Source organism: Crocuta crocuta, unplaced genomic scaffold (assembly GCF_008692635.1).
Source record: "Crocuta crocuta isolate KB4526 unplaced genomic scaffold, BGI_CrCroc_1.0 scaffold167, whole genome shotgun sequence".
Taxonomy (NCBI): Eukaryota; Metazoa; Chordata; class Mammalia; order Carnivora; family Hyaenidae; genus Crocuta; species Crocuta crocuta.
This window is the reverse complement of record NW_027532406.1, coordinates 610,240-632,375: the sequence shown is the minus strand read 5'-3', so window position 1 is coordinate 632,375 and position 22,136 is coordinate 610,240. Positions and strand designations below refer to the sequence as shown.

General features: G+C 42.1%; 1 protein-coding gene across 1 annotated transcript in view; it reads left to right on the top strand.

Moving 5' to 3' along the window:
- Positions 1-22,136, top strand: part of LRMDA (leucine rich melanocyte differentiation associated) — a 1,022,609-nt gene that overhangs the window by 571,759 nt on the left and 428,714 nt on the right. Inside the window, exons 4-5 of the mRNA XM_077778654.1 lie at positions 5,927-6,064; positions 16,489-16,606. Of these exons, the coding sequence (XP_077634780.1) occupies positions 5,927-6,064; positions 16,489-16,606 (256 nt within the window). The remainder of the gene's footprint in view (positions 1-5,926; positions 6,065-16,488; positions 16,607-22,136) is intronic.

Below are 22,136 nucleotides of genomic sequence, written 5' to 3'. Positions count from 1 at the left end.
TTGTTTATTTTTAAGAGAAAGAGAGCACAGCAGGGGAAGGGTGGAGAAAGAATCCCAAGCAGGCTCCCCATTGTCAGTGCAGAGCCTGACACGGGTCTCAAACTCACAAACCACGCACAAAATCATGACCTGAGCTGAAATCAAGAGTCAGATGCTTAATTGACTGAGCTGCCCAGGTGCCCCAATACTCTCATTTCTTATGAAAAAAACAGAGGGTTGAACACTTTTTTTAAGTATGGACTTTTTGAAGTCACCTAGATTGTCAGTGGTGGTGCTCAGTCTAGAACCCGACTATGTTGATTTTTAACCCCAGACTCTGAAACCCAGAGGAGGTAAAATCACTACATGAGAAAAGGAACTAAGATACAGGAGGAGTTGGCTGCCTGTGCTTGCCTCGTCCCTCCTGCACCCAGCTGCAGAGGGAGCTCATGAAGGGGATTTCAGAGCACAAATCCAGCATCTGGCAATTTTTTTTCTCAGTCAACCAATGCCTCACTTCCTGGCTGCACACCTCCTACTTGACCTCCCTTCTTTGTTCTGCTGGCCCTTTGTTTCACTTTTGTTCAGCTCTCTCAGCATTGGTTTCTTGTCCTGGTATACTTTAAAGCCTGGACTTCCTGGGTAACCTTTTCATCTCCTGGTTCATAGCGTATCTTACTCCTCTTCCTTTGTTCCCAGTTAGACTGGGCTGGGAGTCCCTGGCTGTGGAGTTGACCTTATCTCCCCGCCACTCATGTTGTGTGTGTGTGTGTGTGTGTGTGTGTGTGTGTGTGTGTGTCTTTCTTTCTTATACACACACACACATGCACACACTATCTTTGGCTCTTCTCCAGTAGGGTTGTGTACTTGGTCATGGTCGCAGCCATGTCATGTCTGAATACTCAACCCCAAAAGGGAACAATCGAGATGTCTGGAAAATATAGATACTTTGCACAATCAAATGATTCTCCACCATTCTCCCTTTTGGGGTGGGTAGGGGAAGGGAGATAAGCTGACTTCATTTTACAGCACACTTAATTTCTTCATTTAATGTCTCCCTGTTTGCTTCAGCACACATGTGAAGAGACAGTATGAATTATAGTACCAACAGGAAGGGCAAATAGTATGACATGTTGTACAGCTAGGCTGTGGTGAGGAGACCATTGAGATGAACCAGAAGGCCAGACTAGATTTCCACAGCAATTTACTGTTTTGCTCAGGGAAGTCTTTGCACCTGGTCTGAAGCCTCAGTTCCTTTATCTGTAAAATGGGTGTTAGACACTTCAGAGTATTGTTGACAGATTGAAATGCCATAATATATATATGGGAAATCACTTTGTTATAGCCCAAAGACTTTACCGCTTCTTGATACCTTTTAATGATAGAGGAAGTCTCACTGCTTTAAATGAATAAGCCCAAATTGGAAGAAACTCTAGATGGATGACAGTACCTGGGGTCTCCCACGAAAGTATGTGGGACTTCTCATTTTTCAGTAATGTTCCTTTCCATGTTAGGAAATTGTGAGTTACTTGTCTCTTAGAAATGTAATTGCTTTGGAACAGGTTAAAATCTAGACTCAGTCATTTACTATGTGATCTTTGAACCCTACTTCCTTAATTATTCTTTGGATGTGATATTGCTGACATGTATATGAATCCAAATGTGACTATATTGTGTATAGAATATGTAGTTAGCATTCAGAAATCCTATATTAGGATAAGCACTGGTTCACATCCTCTGGTTCTTATAGGTGCTGCCTTTTGGCATGTGCTTGACCACAGAGGGAGGAGGGTTCTTGCCATTTTTACCTCAGAAACAGCTTCAGACTGGTGTAACTGGACATGACACCAGAAGACTTCCCTCCTCCTTCATCCTTTAAGCTTTCAAGGCAAGATGTTGCTTTGAATTTTGGACCCTCTGCAAAAAGTCTCCCTTGGCAAGCATACCTGTGACAGCTGGACTCTGCAATAACAATTTTTCTGTAGACAACCCTGAAGAAAACCCAAATGACCAGTGCTCTAGAGAGGACTTGAGGAGGGAAACCAGGCGTGTGCTAGAATTCAGTTGAAGAAAGTTGAAACTGTGCCATATAGCTTCCTATTAAAAAATGGAGGTGGGTGAGTGGGGGGAATATCACCCTGAGAAGAATCCCTGAAATTATCCATTACCCTGGTGTTAGTAAGTCAGGGATACCAAATTCCCTCTGCTGGTTGCCTTTAGTTAATTTTCCATGCAACTGGAATAAAAAGGAATGTGACAAGTTCTATCTTGGAGCTCCCAGCCAGGGTTGTGTTCGTTTTTGCTGACCCAGGAGACCAAGAAACAAATAAAAACTCCTTCTTGTCTTTTATCCCCCAGTGGTGGTATCAACATAATGATGAAGTTCTGGTCCAGAGCATCCACAGAGTAGGTGCTAGTGATTCTTGACTAGTGTGCATTTGGGGGAGACCACGTGTCTTAGCCCAGATGATCATTTAGCAGGTACTTGAAAGGCTTAAAAAGACATGGGGTAGCTTCTGCCACACAAAATACCCTAAATGAGGCAGGCTTCATTCTTTGGATTCATTGGTGCATGATGGCTGAAGCTTCTTGAAGCCTGTAGACCCTTTGCCCAAGAAATTCCCATTACCAAGACATTTGAACGAATCCACATCTCCACAACCTCCTGCTTAGGGGCAGATCCAGATTTTATGGAGTGTGAAACTTATGTTAATTCCCTCTTAAAGGAAAAGACTACATAGTCATGAATTCAAAATTAGGCTTGAAGGTGAATGTCTATTTGGAATAAAAACATATCAAAGCAAATTAAAAATTTTTTCAGTCGACAAATACCACAAACATAAAAATTCAGAAAAGTAACAGTTTTTAAATATGAGACACACCTATATAAAAACATCTTTCCTCTTTTTTCTGCAACTTATTTTATAACTTTATTATGTAATTTTACACTGTGTATACTTAAGTGGAGAGAGACAGTGATCTTAACTGATTGCCGTTTAAATAACCTACTTTTGCAAATTTTACAAAAATATATGACCATGTGATTCTCTTATCCCTGCAAGGGACCTGTGTAAGCAAGAACTCTCACATACAAGCTTTATTAGCTGTGTGGTAAGTTTACACACGAAGCTTGTTTCCCTGGACAGTTGCATGCTAAACTTCCTATCACTGCTCACTTAATGTTGAGAAATGACTGGGATTTCAGTCCAGCTCAATTGCCCAATATTTCCTCAACTTAAAAATCTTGCCCAGTTTTAGTTCTTTCACATTTCTGCCTTCATACAGTAGATGAAAAATATCCAAGGTTTAAGAAGTTGGGCTCTATAAGAGAAGTAGGTTTTGGTTAGACTTCTTAAGCCATAGTGGAAAGGGCTTCCCCTAGGTTCTTTCGGGCCATTGTTTACATAAATAATTTGAATCACCCTGAATCAGTATGTCACCACCATTTTGGCAGTTCACTCTCTTACAGTCCCACAAAAGAAATAGTGTGCTGACCAGTGGGAGTGAGTGATCAGCTTGCCTGGCTGTCCCCTTGGCACTAGGGCCTGGTCTTGAGGCTGCAGGGCAGCCTAATAGGCATGAGTCTTACTGCTCCTTAGAACATCTGATGGATCCGCTGTAAAGGGTAAAGCGTTGGAGCAAACCCTGAAGGGCAGAAACCAGGACTGAGGGCCAATGCAGGTCCAAGTCCAGACATAGGGTACCCTATTTGAATGACATTTTGGCCCTGGTGATTCCTGGATACTGGACAGAGACTTAAAACATTTTGAGAAAGTTATTCCAAAGCATGGGGCCCCATGAGATGCCTTTGATAGGGTCAAAGGGCAGCACTAATATCTTCCTTTTTTTCTAATGTAGCAATGACTAAGATGCATACAAAGTTAGAACCTGTTGGAAAAGCCTGTTTTCCCTGAAATTGTTCATTGTCATTTTAATTAGTTGTATTTAAATGATTTTCTTAAAGAGTTTGACGATTGAACTGTAATTTAGAAAGTAGTAAGTATGTTTTGTCTTCAGAGATGAAATACTGTAATGTTTTGACTCCTGGCCACTTACCCATGTGTCCTTCTAACCTTACCTCCCTTTAGAACCTCCTCTCTTGTCTTTTCCACATGCTCCTGCGTCTTTTGTCTTCACTCCAGTGGTCCATTGTGGTTATTCCTGGACATTATTTGTTCAAGATCTAAAGGACTGACTTCAAAGTCCATTGTCTTGCCTTGTTTAGGAAATGGGGATGGTGTTGGCAAATGTTTAGGAAATGGGGATGGTGTTGGCAAATGGTGGAAAGCTGCTCTGACCCTTTTGCCCTAGGGTTTCCCTCTTTTGCTTGTGCTGTCCCTCTCCTTGTCTCTGTCTCGCTCTCAGGGTTTAGTGCTTATTCTTGCACATGACGTTCACAGAGTTTGTGTATAAAGAATGCTTGAAAGAACTTAGTTTGGAGAATACAAGATATAAAGAAGACATGTGAACTTCAACTACCTGGAGGCTCATCATGTGAAGAGGAGACTGCCTTATTCTTTGAGACCCCAAGCCATTAAATTGAGTCAGTGGAAGGAATTTGAGGAAGGTTCAGTCCCAGGGGAAAGAAAAACTCTTTTTTATGCTTGTCATCATAGAGTGAGCTACCTCTTGGTGACCCCTTGGCAGATACATCAGAGAATGGATTCTGAAATTGTTTGGATTTGGTGTTCAACTGACAAGTTGAAATGAAATAGGAGGAAATTGGGGCAACATCTTATGGTTAGAGAACATCCTCATAGAGTAAGGGCATCCCTTTTCTTTGCTTTTATTTTGTCTCTCGTAGGCCAAGTGAACCTCACTCCTGGACACTGAATCCTGAGTCTTTCACTCTTGTACGCCTCATTCATCCTTATATATTAGCCCCTGTTTGCTCTGCCGTCACTTCCTGCCAAAGACCCCATTCTATCTGCTGATATTGGCTGATAAGAGCTCTACCTTTTTCTTTAAGTTTCTGGTAGTCATGACCTCTGTTTATAGCTTGTCTAGTTATCACCTTGCCTAGGGGAAGGCTCATCTGCATCTAGGTCAAGCCAGAGGTCCATGTATATCAAATGTAACAATTAGGTTTTCATTACCAGTACCTGTGATTGCCTGAATCTATGATTCTTGACTTAATTTGGTTTGGAGGTCTTGATGTTTGCCTTGACTGAACAGTGGATCCCATTGAGCGAATGGATCATGGCATGCTCTTCCCACCATCCCCTTTATTGGTATTTTCTCTTTATTCTTTCCTTCATAGACTATGAGTCTCACAACAGATTCTTATTCTCAAATACATTTTGGCCTGCCTGGTTTGACTAAATGTATCTTAACTTACTCCATTTGTCTTCTCCTAGTTTTATTCTCCTTTTCCCCCAATTCATTGTGTATTGCCACTAGTGAGGCTACTGAGCAATACATAGTTCCACCCCAAGTTCTCAGATCATAAGAGGATGGCAGTCCCTACTTGCATCCTTGCTATTCCTATATGTTTTAATGATAAATTACCCTCTAAAGGAGAAAATGGGAATATATTTTTAATGAGGCCTTTGGAAATAGCTCTTGCTTTCATTACTAGAAAAAAAAAGTTTTATAGTTTTGCACATAGCAAAATACTTTACCGCATGGAATATACCCTTCATCATTTTCTAAACAAATAGAGAGGAAGGAAAAGTGTGATAAAACACTTAAGTTCATTCATTCCCTCTCAAGTGATCTGAACTTGGCCTTACCTGCCCAGAGAAAAGTTGGGCTGTGTCCCCAGCAGGAGTGAAAAACCAGCCATGCAAGATACCTCACAGCTAGAGTTGATTTCGGCCGTCACCCATGTCACCTCCTGGGAGCAGACTGGACTTGTCAGGTGTTGTGCTGTGCCTGTCAGTTATAGTCTATGTTCCTTACGAGGGCATTTGTCTTCCTGGACCCAAATCCTTAACCATTGTCACATCACTGACTTGGAGAGTCTGCTTGATCACCTGGCAGAAGTGACACCAGCTTTGGAGTACCTCAGCCTGCTGGGTAATGTGGCATGTCCTAATGAGCTGATTAGCCTGGAAAAGGATGAGGAGGACTACAAAAGATACAGGTGAGTATCTAGGGGTTTGATCCTGGTGAGAAAGGGAAAAATGGCACCTTTGGGGGGGGGTGATATTATGGGGTTATAGTAAGTATTTGGTAAATATTACTGGACTTCTCATGATAACACTAAACTTTAACCTTTTGGTAATGTATAGCCATTGTCTCCATTCATCAGGGTCATAGGAGCCAAAAAAACATGAAAAGTCGCCAGATGGTCTAGGTCAGGGGTTGACAAACTTTTTTTTTTTTTTTTGTAAACAGGGTCATAAATATTTTTAGGCTTTGAAGATCATGTGGTCTATGTCACAACTATTCAGCTCTGCTGTTATAGTGAAGAAATAGCCATAAAAAATTTGTAAATGAATAGGCATAGCTATGCTTCAATAAAACTTTACTTACAAAGACAAGAGGCAGGCCAGATTTGACCCATGGGCTGTATTTTGCTTACTTCTGCTCTGTGTTGTAAGATTTTCCTCTGGTCAGCCTCCAAGTCATTTTTTAGACAGAAGGAGCATTTCCCACTAAAGGTAAGGAGCTTATGTAGGATCCCAGAGGAAGTCCCAGAAGTCCCATAACTTAGTTCCATAAAGCTCTGCTTCACTGTCCACCAGCCGAGTGCTTTGATGGGCTCTAAGTAGAAATGCTTTTCTTTCTCCTCTCTGCTACTAAACCATCTACTTTGAAATACCAGATCCAAACTGCCCCCTCTTAGGGAGTCTCCTTGATCTTACCTATTTTATTCTCTTTGTTCATTTTGAACTCTGTGTGCTCTCATTCTTGATTTTTTTGGTAAATATTTTTAGATGATCTTTTCATATGTGTAGCCTCTCTCTTTGTTATGATTGCTCTCATGAACACCCTACCTGAATCAATGTGAAAAGGGGAGGAGGAGGAGGAGGAAGGAAGCAAATTCAGGGCAGGTAAGGCTGCTAGATAATAAATTTAGAAGGATTGGGCAAAGAGGATAATGATTTGAAAGAAACTTGTTCTCTTGGAACTCCTATAAAAAATCTGTGGTGACCCATGAAGGAATGCAGTCAAGGGAGTTGATGTTGTATAAAGGTAAACCTGTAAAAAACACTGAAGGCTATTGAATATTGTGTATTTTTAAAATATATGCACATGGACACATAAAGCTACAACAGAATCGAGTAATATTTATTGGGAAGCATTTTGTACATTTAATCTCAATTTCTGGATTTCTTGATTAATTTTGTAGTGGTCTTAGACTGTTTTTAAGCCATCTCAGAATAAAACTCTAACCCTACTCTGAAAAGAGGTATTAAGTCTTATTCTGTCATGATGATCTTTATTTGGATGTGATTCTGTAGATTTGAATGTGAATTTTGTTAGAGGAAATGTGATTAATATCCAGCAAGTGAAGTTATACATTTCTAAATCAACCCTGCAAGTTGCTTAATCACTTAGAACTTAATTTGTCTATTTAACACTCTTATCAACTCTGAAGCATTTAACAACCTGATTTCAAATATAAAGGGGTCTCTTAAAACATTTTATCTTCTTGTGGCAATTTATAAGATGTGTCTTGGAAGGGTCAAGCTAGTCCAAGAAAGTTCATTCAGTCAACATTTTTAGTAAACCAAACATGGTGTAGGAAATTTTCATTTGTTTTCTGACTTTTTTCTTGAGATTTCTGTGTTTACTTCTTTAAAATAGCCCAATAAGTTGTATACATGTATGTATATATGTACATGCATGTATATATATCTTTATGTGTGCACACACATTGACACACATGTTCATTCATTCATGGAGCTGTATGTAAACCAAATCATAGGCACATTTTTGTTGTCTTTTTTTTTTTTCCCTAGATGAGAGAAGTAGAGTGATGAAAATCTTCACTTCCCTCATCTTCTATTCAGTCTCAAACAGAAGGCTTGTAAGTTTGCAAAAGTAAAAGAAAAGCTAATACTATTGTTTTTATTGTAACGGTTCACTATGGTAAAAATATTAAGACCCATGTAAGTAAGGGTCAGATCCGAAGATCTGATGTGTGGTCCAGCTTTAAAATGGGGAAGATAGTCTAGATCAGTGACTCTTCACCAAGGCTGTACTTCTAAATATTCTCAGATGTTCACTTAACTATTGGACTGAGTGGTGTTTAAAATTCCTGTTGACTCTGAGACACTCTTCTCCCAAGCCATTACAGTTTTTCCATTACTAGCTCATGCCATTTTATATATTCCATCTTGTATGTTTCTCTCACTACTTTATATATGTCCACATCCAGAGAATGGCTTCTAGTAGGTAAGACTGTGTCTTCCTGCCCTTTGAAGACTCGTTAATACCTAAAGTAACACTGGCTATGGAATCAAGGCCAGATTCTCTGGAGCTAGCTTGAACATTATTCTTTCGTCTGAGAAGCTGAGTGCTTACAGAGAGATGTATGGCCCTCTGGGCACCTCCGATGCCTACTGCCTATTTGGAATCAGATCCATTTGTTGTCAACAAAGTTAACAAGCAAGGGGCTGTCCTTGAGAGTCAATCTGAGTGCTGGTCATTGGGTTGCTGATGCTTCAGGGAGGGCTTGATTTTAGAGAAGTGATTCATCTCATGGGCTGGCTGTGGTACCTACTAAGCCTGACCTCACTACCCCAGGTCCATTGGGGTTGAGGGATGGGGCTGGGAAGGTTGTTTGTTCATGTGCACATGGCAAAGTTGCTGGAGGAGCAGGATTCTAAAGGGCACATACAACAAAAATCACATCTAGTCAAAATTATCCTAGAAAATCCATAAGTCACCCACAACAATGGCAAGATGCTCTCGCTCTGAGAGAAATGGGATCTAAGAACACTGGAAGGAACAATAAATGTGTGTCCATCCAGTTACGCATTCACTGCACAACATATAATGGTTGAATGGAATGGTGGGCCTGTTCTCCATCAGTTCTAAATGTTTTATTCATTTTGTTTTTTAATTTTTTTTTTCTGGTTGACCAGCACTCTGACACTTGGATTTGGGTGAGATAAATGTATATGTGATGGTGTAAGCAGCTCTGCTTTGTTCATCCTGGAATGTGAGCTTCATTTGCCCCTGAGAAATTTTAGGGTTTACAGTGAGACTTCTGAATCCAGAGTTCCTGTAGTGTTTGGGTTTCTACAAAGCAATGCAGCCACCCTTTCCCCGCTCTTGGTAAAATATTTCCTGGCCCTTCCTCCACAAAGCATGAGGTCTGCCTTCCTTCTAGCTGTTACCCAGAGCCTAATAGTAGGGCTTCTATGTAAATTTATGTGACATTTTCACTAGAAAATTGCTTAAAAAATGAATGATATTTCTACAGTTTACTGTTTTTCACTTTAACTACATTTTCTGACAATATGTCTTCTATTAATCATTTAAGCAATAGTAGGAGCCTTAAAGGAGTGTATTCAGAAGCAAGAACCCATGGCTCATTTAGTGCTGTCTAAAAAAAATTTCTTATTGATTGGCATCCACTGTGGTTATGTGATGTAATATTTATAATATGTCACCCAGCCATACATCAAAACAAGTATGTCTGTTTCATTTCTATGGGAGGTGTTGATTTCAGAGAGGTCAGCCCACTTTTAGGTCACATTGTGGCCAACCACCGGAGCAGAAATGGGAAGTGACTAGATTTATGGAGTTATTGGGAATGGCTTCACAGATGCTTCACTTTCTGCTGATTCCTTCCTCCCCTCCCCCAAGTCATCCCTTCTCCTTCCTTCCTTACCCCCTGTGCACACCGTTGGATTTTCTTGGCACGCATCCCCACAGTAAAATGGGCTCATTAAATCTGTATGTGAGCATGAACATACTACCAAGTTGTTGAGCTGAGCCCTGATCCTGCTGGGGCAGGAGTGAACCATGCCTGGATTTTTTTCTTTGCCATTCATCATAGTTCATGGCTAAGAAATGTCCATCGCCATGTTATTATAGGAGCTTAAACTCGCCTGTGCTTTGCTGTATGTATACATTGTGCTGCTATTTTGGGATGAATGTTAAATGAGGGTGAATGTGATAACAAGCAGCCTTCAGGATTTGGGCGGGAAGAGAACAGTGAGGCAGTTTGCCTTGGGAGGCCACCATCATATTAAGAAACCACTCGAGGCCTCCCATGGACTTCAACACTAGCCAAAGAGTGAGTCAAGTATGGGAAACTTGGGTGCCCAGAATGGTCTTTTTCTTGTCTTTCTTTGTAATTCTCCTTCTTGTTCCTGCAGGCAAAACAGTAGAGTGAAGGTCAACAGTACATTAGAGCTAGACCTGGCTTGTCAAATAAGAGATTTGGTCTCATGGTCTCTAAGCTCTACTTTTGTCATTAAACCCTTTGCCATTCATTCTCTCCTGCCACTCCAATCTCTGCTTGGCCTCTCCTTCCTCCCGCCTCCTCAGTAGGCCCCTCTGTATTTCTTACAACTTTAAATTATTTAAAACGTGACACCCTTTCTTTGTTCCCTCCCAGAAAGCAGCCTGAGGCCTGCCCAGTGTCTGTAGCACTCAGCCAAAGGGAAGGAGGGAGGGACCCTCCGCAGTCTGTTGGCTGTCCTGGGCTGCCACCATTTCCCAGCCAAGGAGGAGCTGTAAAACTTGTGGCTTACATAACCCAGCTAGCATTCTCCAGCTAATCTACAATCTGGGCTTTGAAGATCACAAGAAAGCAAAGGTCACGACCCAGAGATCAAAGTGACAGAAGCCCACCGAGTAATTGCTGGTTACCCTCTGTAGAGGGCCTCGCTCTGTCCTGTGGGTGTATTGTTTGCATGGAGACTTCAAACATGCTGCCGGTGAGCAGTGAGGAAAATCAGCTGGCCTTTGCCAGTTGTCAGGCCTTCATTAATGCTGTAGGTGAGCTCACCTCGGCTCATTAGAGTGAGATCATTGTCATCTCTCTGAGCATCTGGAGTTATTCCACTCACAGTGTTTATTCATTACTCTGGTCTCTATTGACTTTTTCTCACAGCCTTCCTTTACCTGGAGGTGTGAGGGGGTGGTTATATAAGGAAATTGGAGTAATAAGAAAGGAGGCTACAGATGTGTTTATTGTAAATTAACTTTGTGGCACATAGAAAACAAGCAGGCTAAGAACTTAAGAGAGGCTTAGGCATCATCTAACCTGTTCCCTTCATTGTATAGATGGAGAAACCGAAGCTTAGGAAGGTGGCAGAGACTGAACCAAAATACGTGGCAAAATGAGCCCGGGGTCTGTGCTATTTCCTCTGTCCCGTTAGTCTCCAAGCTCTTTGTTATGAAGACCTCTCCTCTTTTTACTTTTCTCCCCCTTAGATCTCTTTAATAAGCTTTATTAAAAAAAAAAAAAGCTACATTTGAGCCATTGCTAACTTTTAAAAATTAGACCTATTTAGCTGTTGATGAGTGCTTTTGATTAGCATGAGGTAACCAGAGTTACCAACCAGGGTTGATGTAATCCGGTCAACAGCAGAGAGGTTTGATGTTTTGTTGGCCTGCACACTCTCTTCTGTTAAGTTTTGTGAAAGACCGAGAATGATTCCTGGGTCACCCATTGCTGACTTCAGGGGCCCCTGGTGAGGCATTAGTAGCTTGCACTGTGTCTCCCTCACGGCACCCCCATGGACGGGAGCAGTAAGGCTGCAAAAAATAATGGTCATTCTATTTACCATAAATGGAAAGAAGTAGGGAAAAACTCCAGGTGACCTTGCATTCGGATTTCCTTAGGATTTGGAAACTTGGTATTTCTCTAGTAGAGTCTCTTCAGAGAAAGAAACCGTCCCAGGAGCAGACACTGGAGACCCGTCTTGGTGTTTCTGCAATCATGCTGTTACTGGGACAGCTAGCTGCCCCTGGGAGAGCAGTTTGAGTAGGACAGAGCACTCTTCTTTCCCTTTGAAGTCTACATGAAAAATGCCGGAGCTTTGGGATTTGGGAGGAGAAAATTGATTTGGGAGCAAACAAACAAATAAACACCAAAGCCTTTTTGCTCTTCCTTTTCTCCCCATTCCAGTTTCAGGTGTCTCCTTTGAGGAGTCCTTTAAGAAAATGAAGCACTTAATATGAAAAGAGAGAGAGAGCCTGCAAGGCTCTCTGTGTGCATCTCACTTTTAGAGAATCTGCTTTTAGACAGAGACAAATGGGTCTTTACACACCTTCCCAGGATCCCTGATCTCTTCTCGATAACCTCACCTTCCATACCCCAGTCCAGAGTGCCCCCGACTTCCAGTCCCCCGCTCCAGGGCTTTCGCCTAGCCACCTTGGGAAGGTCAGGAAAATTGGAGTTGTCCTCTGGAGCTAGGGATGTGAGACTCAGAACTTAGACCGATCTCTTTTCATTAAGCAGTGCCCTGGCTTAACAAGCAGTTTTATAAATCTGAAGCTGTCTCCGGGTGTCGCAGGATTTATAGACGGGGGTTTCTGCCATAAAGTGGTTTATGATGGCTGCCTTCTGTGTTATTAGTAGCTGTCTCTTCCTTCAACCATTGCTGTTTGATAATAGCCTTAAAACACCCAGAATTACTTACCTGCAAGCCCCATTCCCGATAGCCCCTGTTGACAGTCTGAATAAGTTTACTGCCCTTTTGTTGTACTTTACCTTCAAAACAAACTGATTGAACCATCAATAGCTCGTGGAAGCTGACAGAGGCATGTCATCTGGACTAGCCCTTGTGATTGCAGGTTATCTGGGGGAGTTAACCTTCCCGCATTGTTAACTGAAATGTTTTATGTACTATGCAACTTTAGGATACGGCTGTGATAACCCCAGTAACTAAGTAATACATCACGGTAAAGAGATTTTGGTGCAACAAATAACCCTGGATTAAATTTACAAGGGTTGAATTGATATTGTAAAAGCCTTCATTCTGTGGCTTCGGGAATCCTCTGTTGTATTTTTATGGCAAACTTGTATTATACTCGGGATTGAAGCTGCAGCTTTTGACACCCTGACATGACCTAGAACAAAGGGAAATAGATCTCCCACGACTGGGATGGGACAGGCAGGCAGAAAGCCCACTGACTTATCACTTGGCAGTAATGTTTGGAGCCACTTGCAAACCACCAAAGAGCAGGAAGATCTCCGGTAGGTGTGGCCACCTCTGGGCACTGTATAACACAGACGTTGGGGGCAAGGAAGATCATTAGCAGAATTGGGAGGGAGATTCTTCACCACATTACCAATGTCATAATTCTGAAACTCTTATTCCTCATGGTGTTTTTTTTCACTTGGACGGTAGTTCACATCAGGACCAGCAGCATCAGCACCACGCCCCCCAGGAACTTATTAGAAATGTACATTCTGAGCCCTACTCCAGACGTAGGGAATTAGAAATTCTGGGGGTGGGATCCTGTGATTTGTGTTTCGACAAGCCATCCAGGGGATGCTGATGCCCTGTTAAGTGTGTGAGTGACTGTGCTAGAATAGAAGCTCTTTGAGGGCAGGGACCTTGTCTGTTTTCTGCATCACCTTTATTCACGCAGAATGGCATGGGTGGTACCAGCTCAATAATTATTTGTTGTGTGAGTGAATGTTTGAAGACAGCTCTAAGGGAGGAACTTTGGACCCGGGGCTGAATCTCAGGCCACATTATTTGGGGTGAACCTTGCTAGTGTCCCTCAAACCTCTCTAAGCATCACCCACCTAGAATCCCCCAGCTGGCCGACAGGATGGGAGTCAGGTCACCCCTAGTTTCAGAGATGACTGGCAGCCTATTTCATGGGCTGTTTCTTCGGTTGTATAAGAAGAGTGCTCTGAAAACAGCAGCTCTTTGTCATCTAAAATTTTTAACTAGCTTAAAAGCCAGCACCTCACTCTCTCTCTCTCTCCTTTGATTTCAGGGCTGTGATCCAAAGTGGGGCAAAATGACAACGTGCTGTCTGTTGTCATCATGGTTCCTGCCAGCCCTGTGAAGACATCTTTCATTCCATCATTAAACATTGGCTGATTTTCTAATACTGATGTTTTCTTCACCTGAATATTCATCTTTTCCCACCCTACACTTAGTGGGTGTCTTTACTCCTCTGAGCGTCACTTCTGACATATTGTTTCCGTCTGTACATGTCTTTATTTGAAAGAATCTGTTGTCATCAAAGCTTCGCCGCTACAAGCAGAAGATGGAAGTTTTCTCTGACACTGACTGAGGCCAGTGGGAGTTCTACTGGAGGATAGAAAGGCCATTTGGGACTCTGTGGAAACTTTCTGATTTTGCATAGGTTAGGGGGCCTTTGGAGAGGGAAGGGTGAGGCTAAAGGAGAAGATGGAAAAAGATACTAGATTGAGACCAGGGAGGAATCAGGAAGTAGATAGTCAAACTTCCTGGACCTTAGATGTTTGGGGTGGACATTTCTGGGGAAGAAAAGTATACCTCAAAAGGACTCAGAGTATTTTTACTTTTAAGGAGTATTTTAGTAGGAAGACTCTAAGCTATTTTCTCTAGCATTTCAGTAACTAGCCAAATCTTATACCTGGGCAAATATATTTTGGGGGCCGCTTGGTGATATGAGACTGTGTTATGAATGTGGGACCTACGGGGAGGGGGACATGCTATATACCTCACTGAGGTATAAATTTGCACTGAGAAAAAGCTAATGTGTAGGGTTCCTTTAGGGTTTGGTTCTTTGAAGATCCCTTGAGATTTCTTGTTTCTCCTCTTCTTCCTCAAGACATTTGTTTTCAGTCATTCAGTAAGTGATGTTAGGTCCCTTTCTCTGTGCTCCCAGAGCTACTTTGCACATAACCATGATCTCGGCACTTAGCTATGTTGATTTCTCTTCTGTATGTGAGTCTTTCTTCCACATTACATTAAAAACCCTGTAAGGGCAGGAATCATGTTGCAATCACCTCTGTATACCTAGGGTCTGACACATGGCATATGCTCAAGAAATATTTGTCCAACTGAAATAAACTGGCATTTTACTGAATGCATTCTAATGCTACTTTTTAAGATAATATGAAGATAAGCAAAAAAAAAAATGTCCTTGCCTTTAAGAAGCTTATAGGTGAGGACATCAGGTAAACACTAATAAAATGATGTAAAAACAACAAAATGTTAGATGGCATGGTGCTAACAATGTATCCTGGGAGTGCTGAGAAGAGAGAAAACAATGCAGGCTGGAGATGCAAAAAAGAAAAAAAAGTTCATCTGGGTCAGGATTTTAAAGATGAGTGAATACTGAGGAGGCTGGGTATAGGGAAGGAAATGACAGATTCCTATGGAGATAATCTTTGCTTTTGAAATTGGGTACTTACCTCTTCTTTCTAGGCAGGACAAGGTCTAAACAATAGCTTGTTTGTTTGTTTGAGAGAGAGAGAGTTAAGTGAGAGCAGAGAAGGGGCAGAGTGAGAGGGGAAAAAGAGAATCCATATTGGGCATGGACCCTGACTCTGGGCTCCATCTCATGACTGTGAGATCATGACCTGAGCTGAAATTAATAATCAGATGCTTAACCTACTGAGCCACTCAGGCACCACCACAACAGCTCCTTTGAGTAATCAGGAATGGAGGCTCGATGGAAAACATCTGGGTTGGTAACTCCCCTTGAGGAAGGAGAAGTGTAGGCAGATGTCTTTACTTTTTATATATTTATATACCTATCCCATGGCCACATGGATCTTCTCCTCAATTCCAGATATACCTGCCTGAGGAGAGTTCATCACACAAACAGCCATTAGCTTATCCTTGGAGGCTATGATGGATGCCAAAGACTCTTTCCTTGGGAATTTGTATTAGTATTTATTGGACTATTAAATAAATATTCCCTATAAACCAGTTCTTGTTTCACCTTGATAAAGGTCATCTTCATAGTACTAGTGTGGAAGTAACTCAGGGATGGTGAAAAAAATCCTCAAGACCCTTGTTTGATTTTTCAAGGAAGCATTTCTCAGCTATATGTGCTCCTTACTTCTATCCTAAAGTCAACCATGTTATTACAACCTGCATTCTAGTTTATTGTCCTGGATGACCCGTCCGTGTCTCTTGCCTCCATTTCAAATTGAAGATTTGTTTTTAGCTCAGCAATGAGAGTTACACAAATGGCCCACAGGAATGGCAGTGACATAAATGGTACAATTAGGTTGTGAGGTTAGTTTCACTGAGAACTTTGTGTGTAGCAGAGAAGCTGGGCCCAATTCCAGAATGGAAGAAGGGAAACACATTGATAGTGTCTTCTTGGCTAATCCAGGTGTGTGTGTGTGTGTGTGTGTGTGTGTGTGTGTGTGTGTGTGTGTTTGTGTGTCTACCTTTGAATCAAGAGCAAATATTAGTGTGAATTTTTAAGGTTTAGTTGTGTATCTGTATAAAATATTATTTGGATTTCTGCAAAGGGTGATTATTCATTCTTTGTGAAAGAAAAGAGAAGCAGCAGCCAAGATCTAAACTTCTGAAGATTTAATGATGTACATTCCTGAGCATGAGGCAAATTGCATGGATCTTTGAGGCCATCATCTCCCCTCCTGAATTACCTCTGACTCTTTTCTTTCAGGTACTTCGTTCTGCACAAGCTGCCCAATTTGAAGTTTCTGGATGCCCAGAAAGTAACCAGGCAAGAACGAGAGGAAGCTTTGGTCAGAGGGTCATTCATGAAGGTGGTGAAGCCCAAGGTAAGCTGCCTACTTTCTAGTCTTCACAAGGGATTTATGCCTCACTGGTTATTCCTTGAGTGCAGAGGATGTTCTTCTGTGTTTAGATTTCAGGAGAGATCTCCTACTAGGGTTTATCCATGCATACACTGTTGGCTAAATAGGAAGTAGGACTGGGAATAAATAGGTTTTCCTGTGATCTAAAGGGACCTTATTTGTAGGGTGACTTAACCCAGGTGGCTCTTTTACCAATAAAGCAGTAATATACGCAGCTAGGTGGTGATGTTCTAGGGGGTATATGTGAGTTCTTCTTGAAGATGTTTCATTTATAAGGTGGGGCCTCTGCAGGTCTGTTTCCCCAAGAGGAAAGCTTGGGGAATTTACTCTTCCTCAGGTGGGTAGGATTGCTCTAGTGACCCAGAGAGAACTCTTTTTTCTTGGGGCCATAGTGGAAGTAGGGGAGGGTGATTTTCTCCTGTTCTCAGGTATGAGGGCTCAACAGCTCTCAGAGATACTGTTAGAGGGAAAGGCCATTTTTCCTGACAGTGTGACCTGGACTCGTGTATGCCTCCTACATGTAGCTCTCCAGAGTTCATGAGATTAGTTTAACTGACCTTTCCTTTATCACCTGAGTCTGCTTTGAGGCCATGGAAGTGAATATGGTGTCATCTTAATGACAGCATTGATGAGGTAAGGGAGATGTGGCTTGGAGTCTTGGATTCAGATTCAAGGAAGTCTTTAAGGATGTGGAAAATTATCTCTTTGGGAGGAGTTAGGGTCCTTCTATGAAGTCCAAGGCTGGGGAATGGACCTGATGACCCTTGATGACCTCTTTGGAGGTCCATCCCCAGTGCCCTGGGGCCCGATGGAGCTACCTAGTCACTTCCTTTGGGACCCTAGCTTGTGTGTTGAAAACACTGGCTCAGAAATCCTGGAGGTCTAGTTTGTCCTCACTTATTGACTTAGAGCGCTTTGCACGTGCATTGGAAATGACTAAGAGGGAAAGAGGAAAAAACAAACAGAACCAAAACAGAAAAACGAAACCTCTTCCATCAAGTTGCTCAGCCAGCAGCAGACCTCAGGCCACTTTCTTTCCCTGAACCCATGAGGTGCAACTTATTTCCTGTTGCGCTGAATAAAATTGCTAACAGTTGTGGAAATATATGATAGGGAGGGTATAATACTGGCAGATAAATGTATTGTTACCTGTGTCAGCATGTGGGAAATTGAGTGATTCATTTCGTAGCTATTAAAGTGTTAACAGTTTTCCTTATCGAGGCACAGATTTGATGTATTGCTCATGACTGCCTTTAGTTATTCCAGCTTTTGTAATTTTGTCCAAATGAAATAATTTATTTCTTGGTCTCCTTTTTTTTTTTTTTTNTTTTTTTTTTTTTTTTTTTTTTTTTTTTTTTGGTTAAAAGATTCCAGAGGCAGCCAACATCACCAAAGAACAACAAATGAACTGATTATAATATCTTGGGTTCCCGCCCATTCTACATTTTCCACCTTCTCCTATACATGCACTTTTTAGGATAGATCAGTATTTCTCCTGCTCTCCCTGCTTTTGGCAGAGGAAGCTCTGTATTATCACAGAAAATCTGAAGGGGGTACTAAATATATATAATAGCTGCCATATTTGTGTGAGATGCTCAATGTGTGTTCATCAGTATACAGAGATCTGTGAGTCCTCCCAGAACCCTCGGACGTAGAAGGAATGGAGTGCTGGCTTATTCTACAGGTGAGGTAGCAAAGGACGAGAGGTGTCAGTTGGGCAGCCCGATCAGTAAGCATGGAAACTGTAGTTTTACTGGTGTGTCTGACCACCAAGCCACATTCTCCTACTCGGATCTTACCCCTGGAGCAGTGAGCCAGACATTTTCCCCATGCGTTTCTCCATTCAAAGTGAAAACCTCATAAGAAGGCCTAAAGGGAGAAAACAGGTGAAAGCTGAACTGTTCTCTTGGAATAGAGAGGGCAGCGGGGACTGAAATCCTCCCCTGCTTTTGAAGCAATTGGGAATGGCTCCTTAAAATCCAGTAGTAGCTGGTTCTTTGAGTCATTAGCAGCATCAGCAGAAATGCTTTTCAAAGTCCCCAATTAGTTTCTAATCAATTATAGAATTAGCTTATGTTTGTGTGATTGACTCCAACATCTCCACTAATGGTATTCAGCATAAAAATACCCATTAATTACTTGAGAAGAGACAAAAATACTCTGACAAAACATGGGAATCTTCAGTTATTACCTTTTTATAGAGTCGCATGATTTCCAAACTGGAGGGACTTCAGAAATCACCTGGTGTGTGTTCTCATTTTATGGGTGAAGGAACTGGGTGAGGCTGTAGTTTCCTAAGCCTCCCACAGTCCAACACAAGCAGCACTGGATCAGAACCAAGGGGACCGGCCTTCTAGGTAAGTGCTGCATGCACACACCATGAGGCTTCAAGCGCACTAGAGAACTTACCTGTGTTCCTGGTTCAAACTGTATGCCTCTCTTGAATGCCTGGCAATTCCCTTTTGCTTGTTTTCAGAGAAACATACTTTTCTTGCATGTAGAAAGAGGCCAAATGAGCTTCTTGCTGAATTAATAAATTGATGTTAAAAAGGCTGGTTCTCGCCTGCTCACAGTGTGCACAGACATATGTTTGTTCCTGTGCAGGTGTGTATATACACTTCCTATCTCTGTGTGTATATACATATGTATGTTCTGGGAGGTATGTGTACACCCAGAGTTGGCTTCTAAGTGGAGAGCAATTTCCTCCCCGTGATTTGCCGATGCTGTGCTGAGCACACTTGGTGAAGACCTATTTTTCATAAGTGAATCGGAATCTCAAGTTGGCTTCTGTCCTTTCTCAGGCAGCAGCGGCCTGTTGTGCTTATTCAGCAGAATGCTCTGATGGATGATCAAGGAGGCCGTGATTTGGGAAGCTGTTTTCATTTTATTCCTGACATCAAGTATTTGGGAGAATGGAAAATGCCTCTCCAATCATAGCCCTCACCTTTAGAGGTAGGGAACAGGCAGTCTGGGTGTTCTCGGCTGACGCAAATGCAAAGTCATCCAGGAACTAATAAAGCCCTATGTCACAGAGGTTTGGTTTGGTACCTGGCAGGCCCTGGCACCTGAGTGCAAGTCCTCTCTCGCCATCTCTCACAATGACACACTTCCCCTTTGTTGCTGCCTTTTGTCTCTTGTTGTTTAAAAGCTGCTTTCTGTCTGAGCTCTGATTGTCCTACAGAAGGATGCCATCATTCATTAGCGAAATGATAGCTAATGTTACAATGGACTCTTCTAGACTGGTGTGTGTGTTTGTGTGCGTGCGCATGTGCATGCACATGCGTGTGTGTTAGTATAGGGACTTACAGCAGCTAGGCTGTGCTCATTTTCTGGAATTTTAAAGAAAATATGTGTCTTTTGCAAATATTGGCCACATAATCATGGCATTCTCAATGCCAAGAGGACCAATGTAGATGCAGAGAAGGTTGAGACTCCCAAAGAAAGTCAAAGAGACTCCCGTGACCAGATCATGATCCCCCTTGCCACATCAGGAAACATAAATCAAAGGGGTGTGAGGCCTGTCCAGAAGGGTGTGCATGGCGGACATGCCAGCCCTACACATCAGACAGCTCAAGAATCCGACAGTCAGAATTGCTTAATTATGTCCTGGCTTTGTAATTATTCATCCCTGTTCTGGCAAAGAGCACAGTTGTCATTTCTCTGACATAATTATTTAAAGCTGAACCCTCTTGTTTACAGGCATGTATATGAAGTTGGCTACCAACTGTTTAATCTTCAGAACCTTATAGAAGCAATGCGGAGAGCAGCTACAGGGGCAGCTGGACTGAGAATCACAGCCTGTGTTAGAAAGTGTTTTGACATGTGTGTACTTTTGCTTGTAATTATGGTCATTCTGTTATAGGTAAGAGAAGGTAATCGGTATGTTTGTGAGTGTCAGCATGTCCTTGAAAATATGTGATGCCTGGGTTTCCTGTCATGCGTATGTGTGTCTTTGTGTAGTTTGGTATGGTTTGCATATTTGTGTGTATATATTTGGGTATTTTTTTGGTGAGGTGGAAACTGTGTAGGGCATGTGTGTGTGTGTGTGTGTGTGTGTATGTATGTGTGTAAGAGAGAGAGACAGAGAGCGAGTGAGAAAGAAAGAGACAGAGGAGTGAGACAAGAAGAGGAAAAGAGGGAGATGTGATGTGTTAAAGGAATAAACTTCAGAGTACATGTACTTTCTGGGAATCTTGTTTTTTAAATTCCTGACCTTAAACTGCAAGTTGGAAGTTATCTGGGTCTGAGGATCACCTCCTTCCATGGCCTCGCTGCACAGTCCTGCTCCTTACATTTGGCTTTAGGACCGAACTCCCTAGTTCCCTTTAGTTTCTTTCATCTGTGTCTACATTTTTGGATTCCCATACACACACACAAAAGGCAGCCAGGGATAAAGATAGGGAATGGCAGCTTTGGGAAGCCAGCCTTTTGTCAGAATGAAGCACCTCCTGGTCCACGGGGATGCTGGCTCCACAAGGGCAGGAACTTTGCTTGTTTTTATTGCCCCCGTATCCCCAGTGCCTGGTCTCATGCAGAGGCTCAGCCAACACTCGTCAAAAGAATGAACTGGGAACAATAGAGCATTTTGGGAGATCCATCATGAAAGGTGGTCCTTTTTTTTTTTTTATTGCTTCAGTATGGTCCCCTGGAAAAGCAGGAAAGGGACCCCTGCCTTAAAAAAATGTAATAACTTGAATCTGTGCATCGGCAGGAAGGAGACATTCTGGATTGCGTATTTGTTTTCCAAAGGATTTACCCTGGGATTACTTAGGATGGCAAAACCTGTGGCCTCCGTGAGCGCTGGGCCTGGGCTTCTCCACAGGCAGTATTGCTGGGGAGAGCAGGAATCTGGGCTCGTGCTCCCTGTCACAGTGCACGGTGTGCTGAGCATTCCTGGAAACCACCTGCTCGTATGAGGGCTTGTGGGAGGTAAAAAGTAGCTTTCCGCAGCAAACATATCGAGGTGCTCCACAAATCTGCGTATGGTTTAAATGAGATTTTTCTGGTCTTAGCTGCCATTCTATTTTTCTGTGTGCACTGCCTAGTGCCTTGCTCCATTTATTTGTTTTGATGCCTAGTCTCGTTCGTCCCTAGGTGTTACCTTGTGCATGTATGTCTTTTGTATCTTCCAAAATGTCCTTCTAGCTCAGTCACAAACATGTAGCAGGTTATCAGGCGCTACCTCTAAATCAATTGTAATTACTAACATTTACTCTAGACTTCCTGTTTTCAGGAATACATATTTTCTGTAAAGCCAGGGTATGCCTATGAATAAATACTGTAAACCACGTATACATCAGTTAAAGAGATGATAAGCTAATATATGTTGAAAGTCTCTACCATGCCAAATATTCAGAAGAAAACTAAAAATGTCAGTTTATTTTCTGAATATGATAGCGTTTTATGGTTCTTTTCTGTTTTCACGCAGATGTTTCTTGCCTACAGACATATTTAGATTCTATTTTCAGGTACTTTATAGTAAATTTTGAAGAAG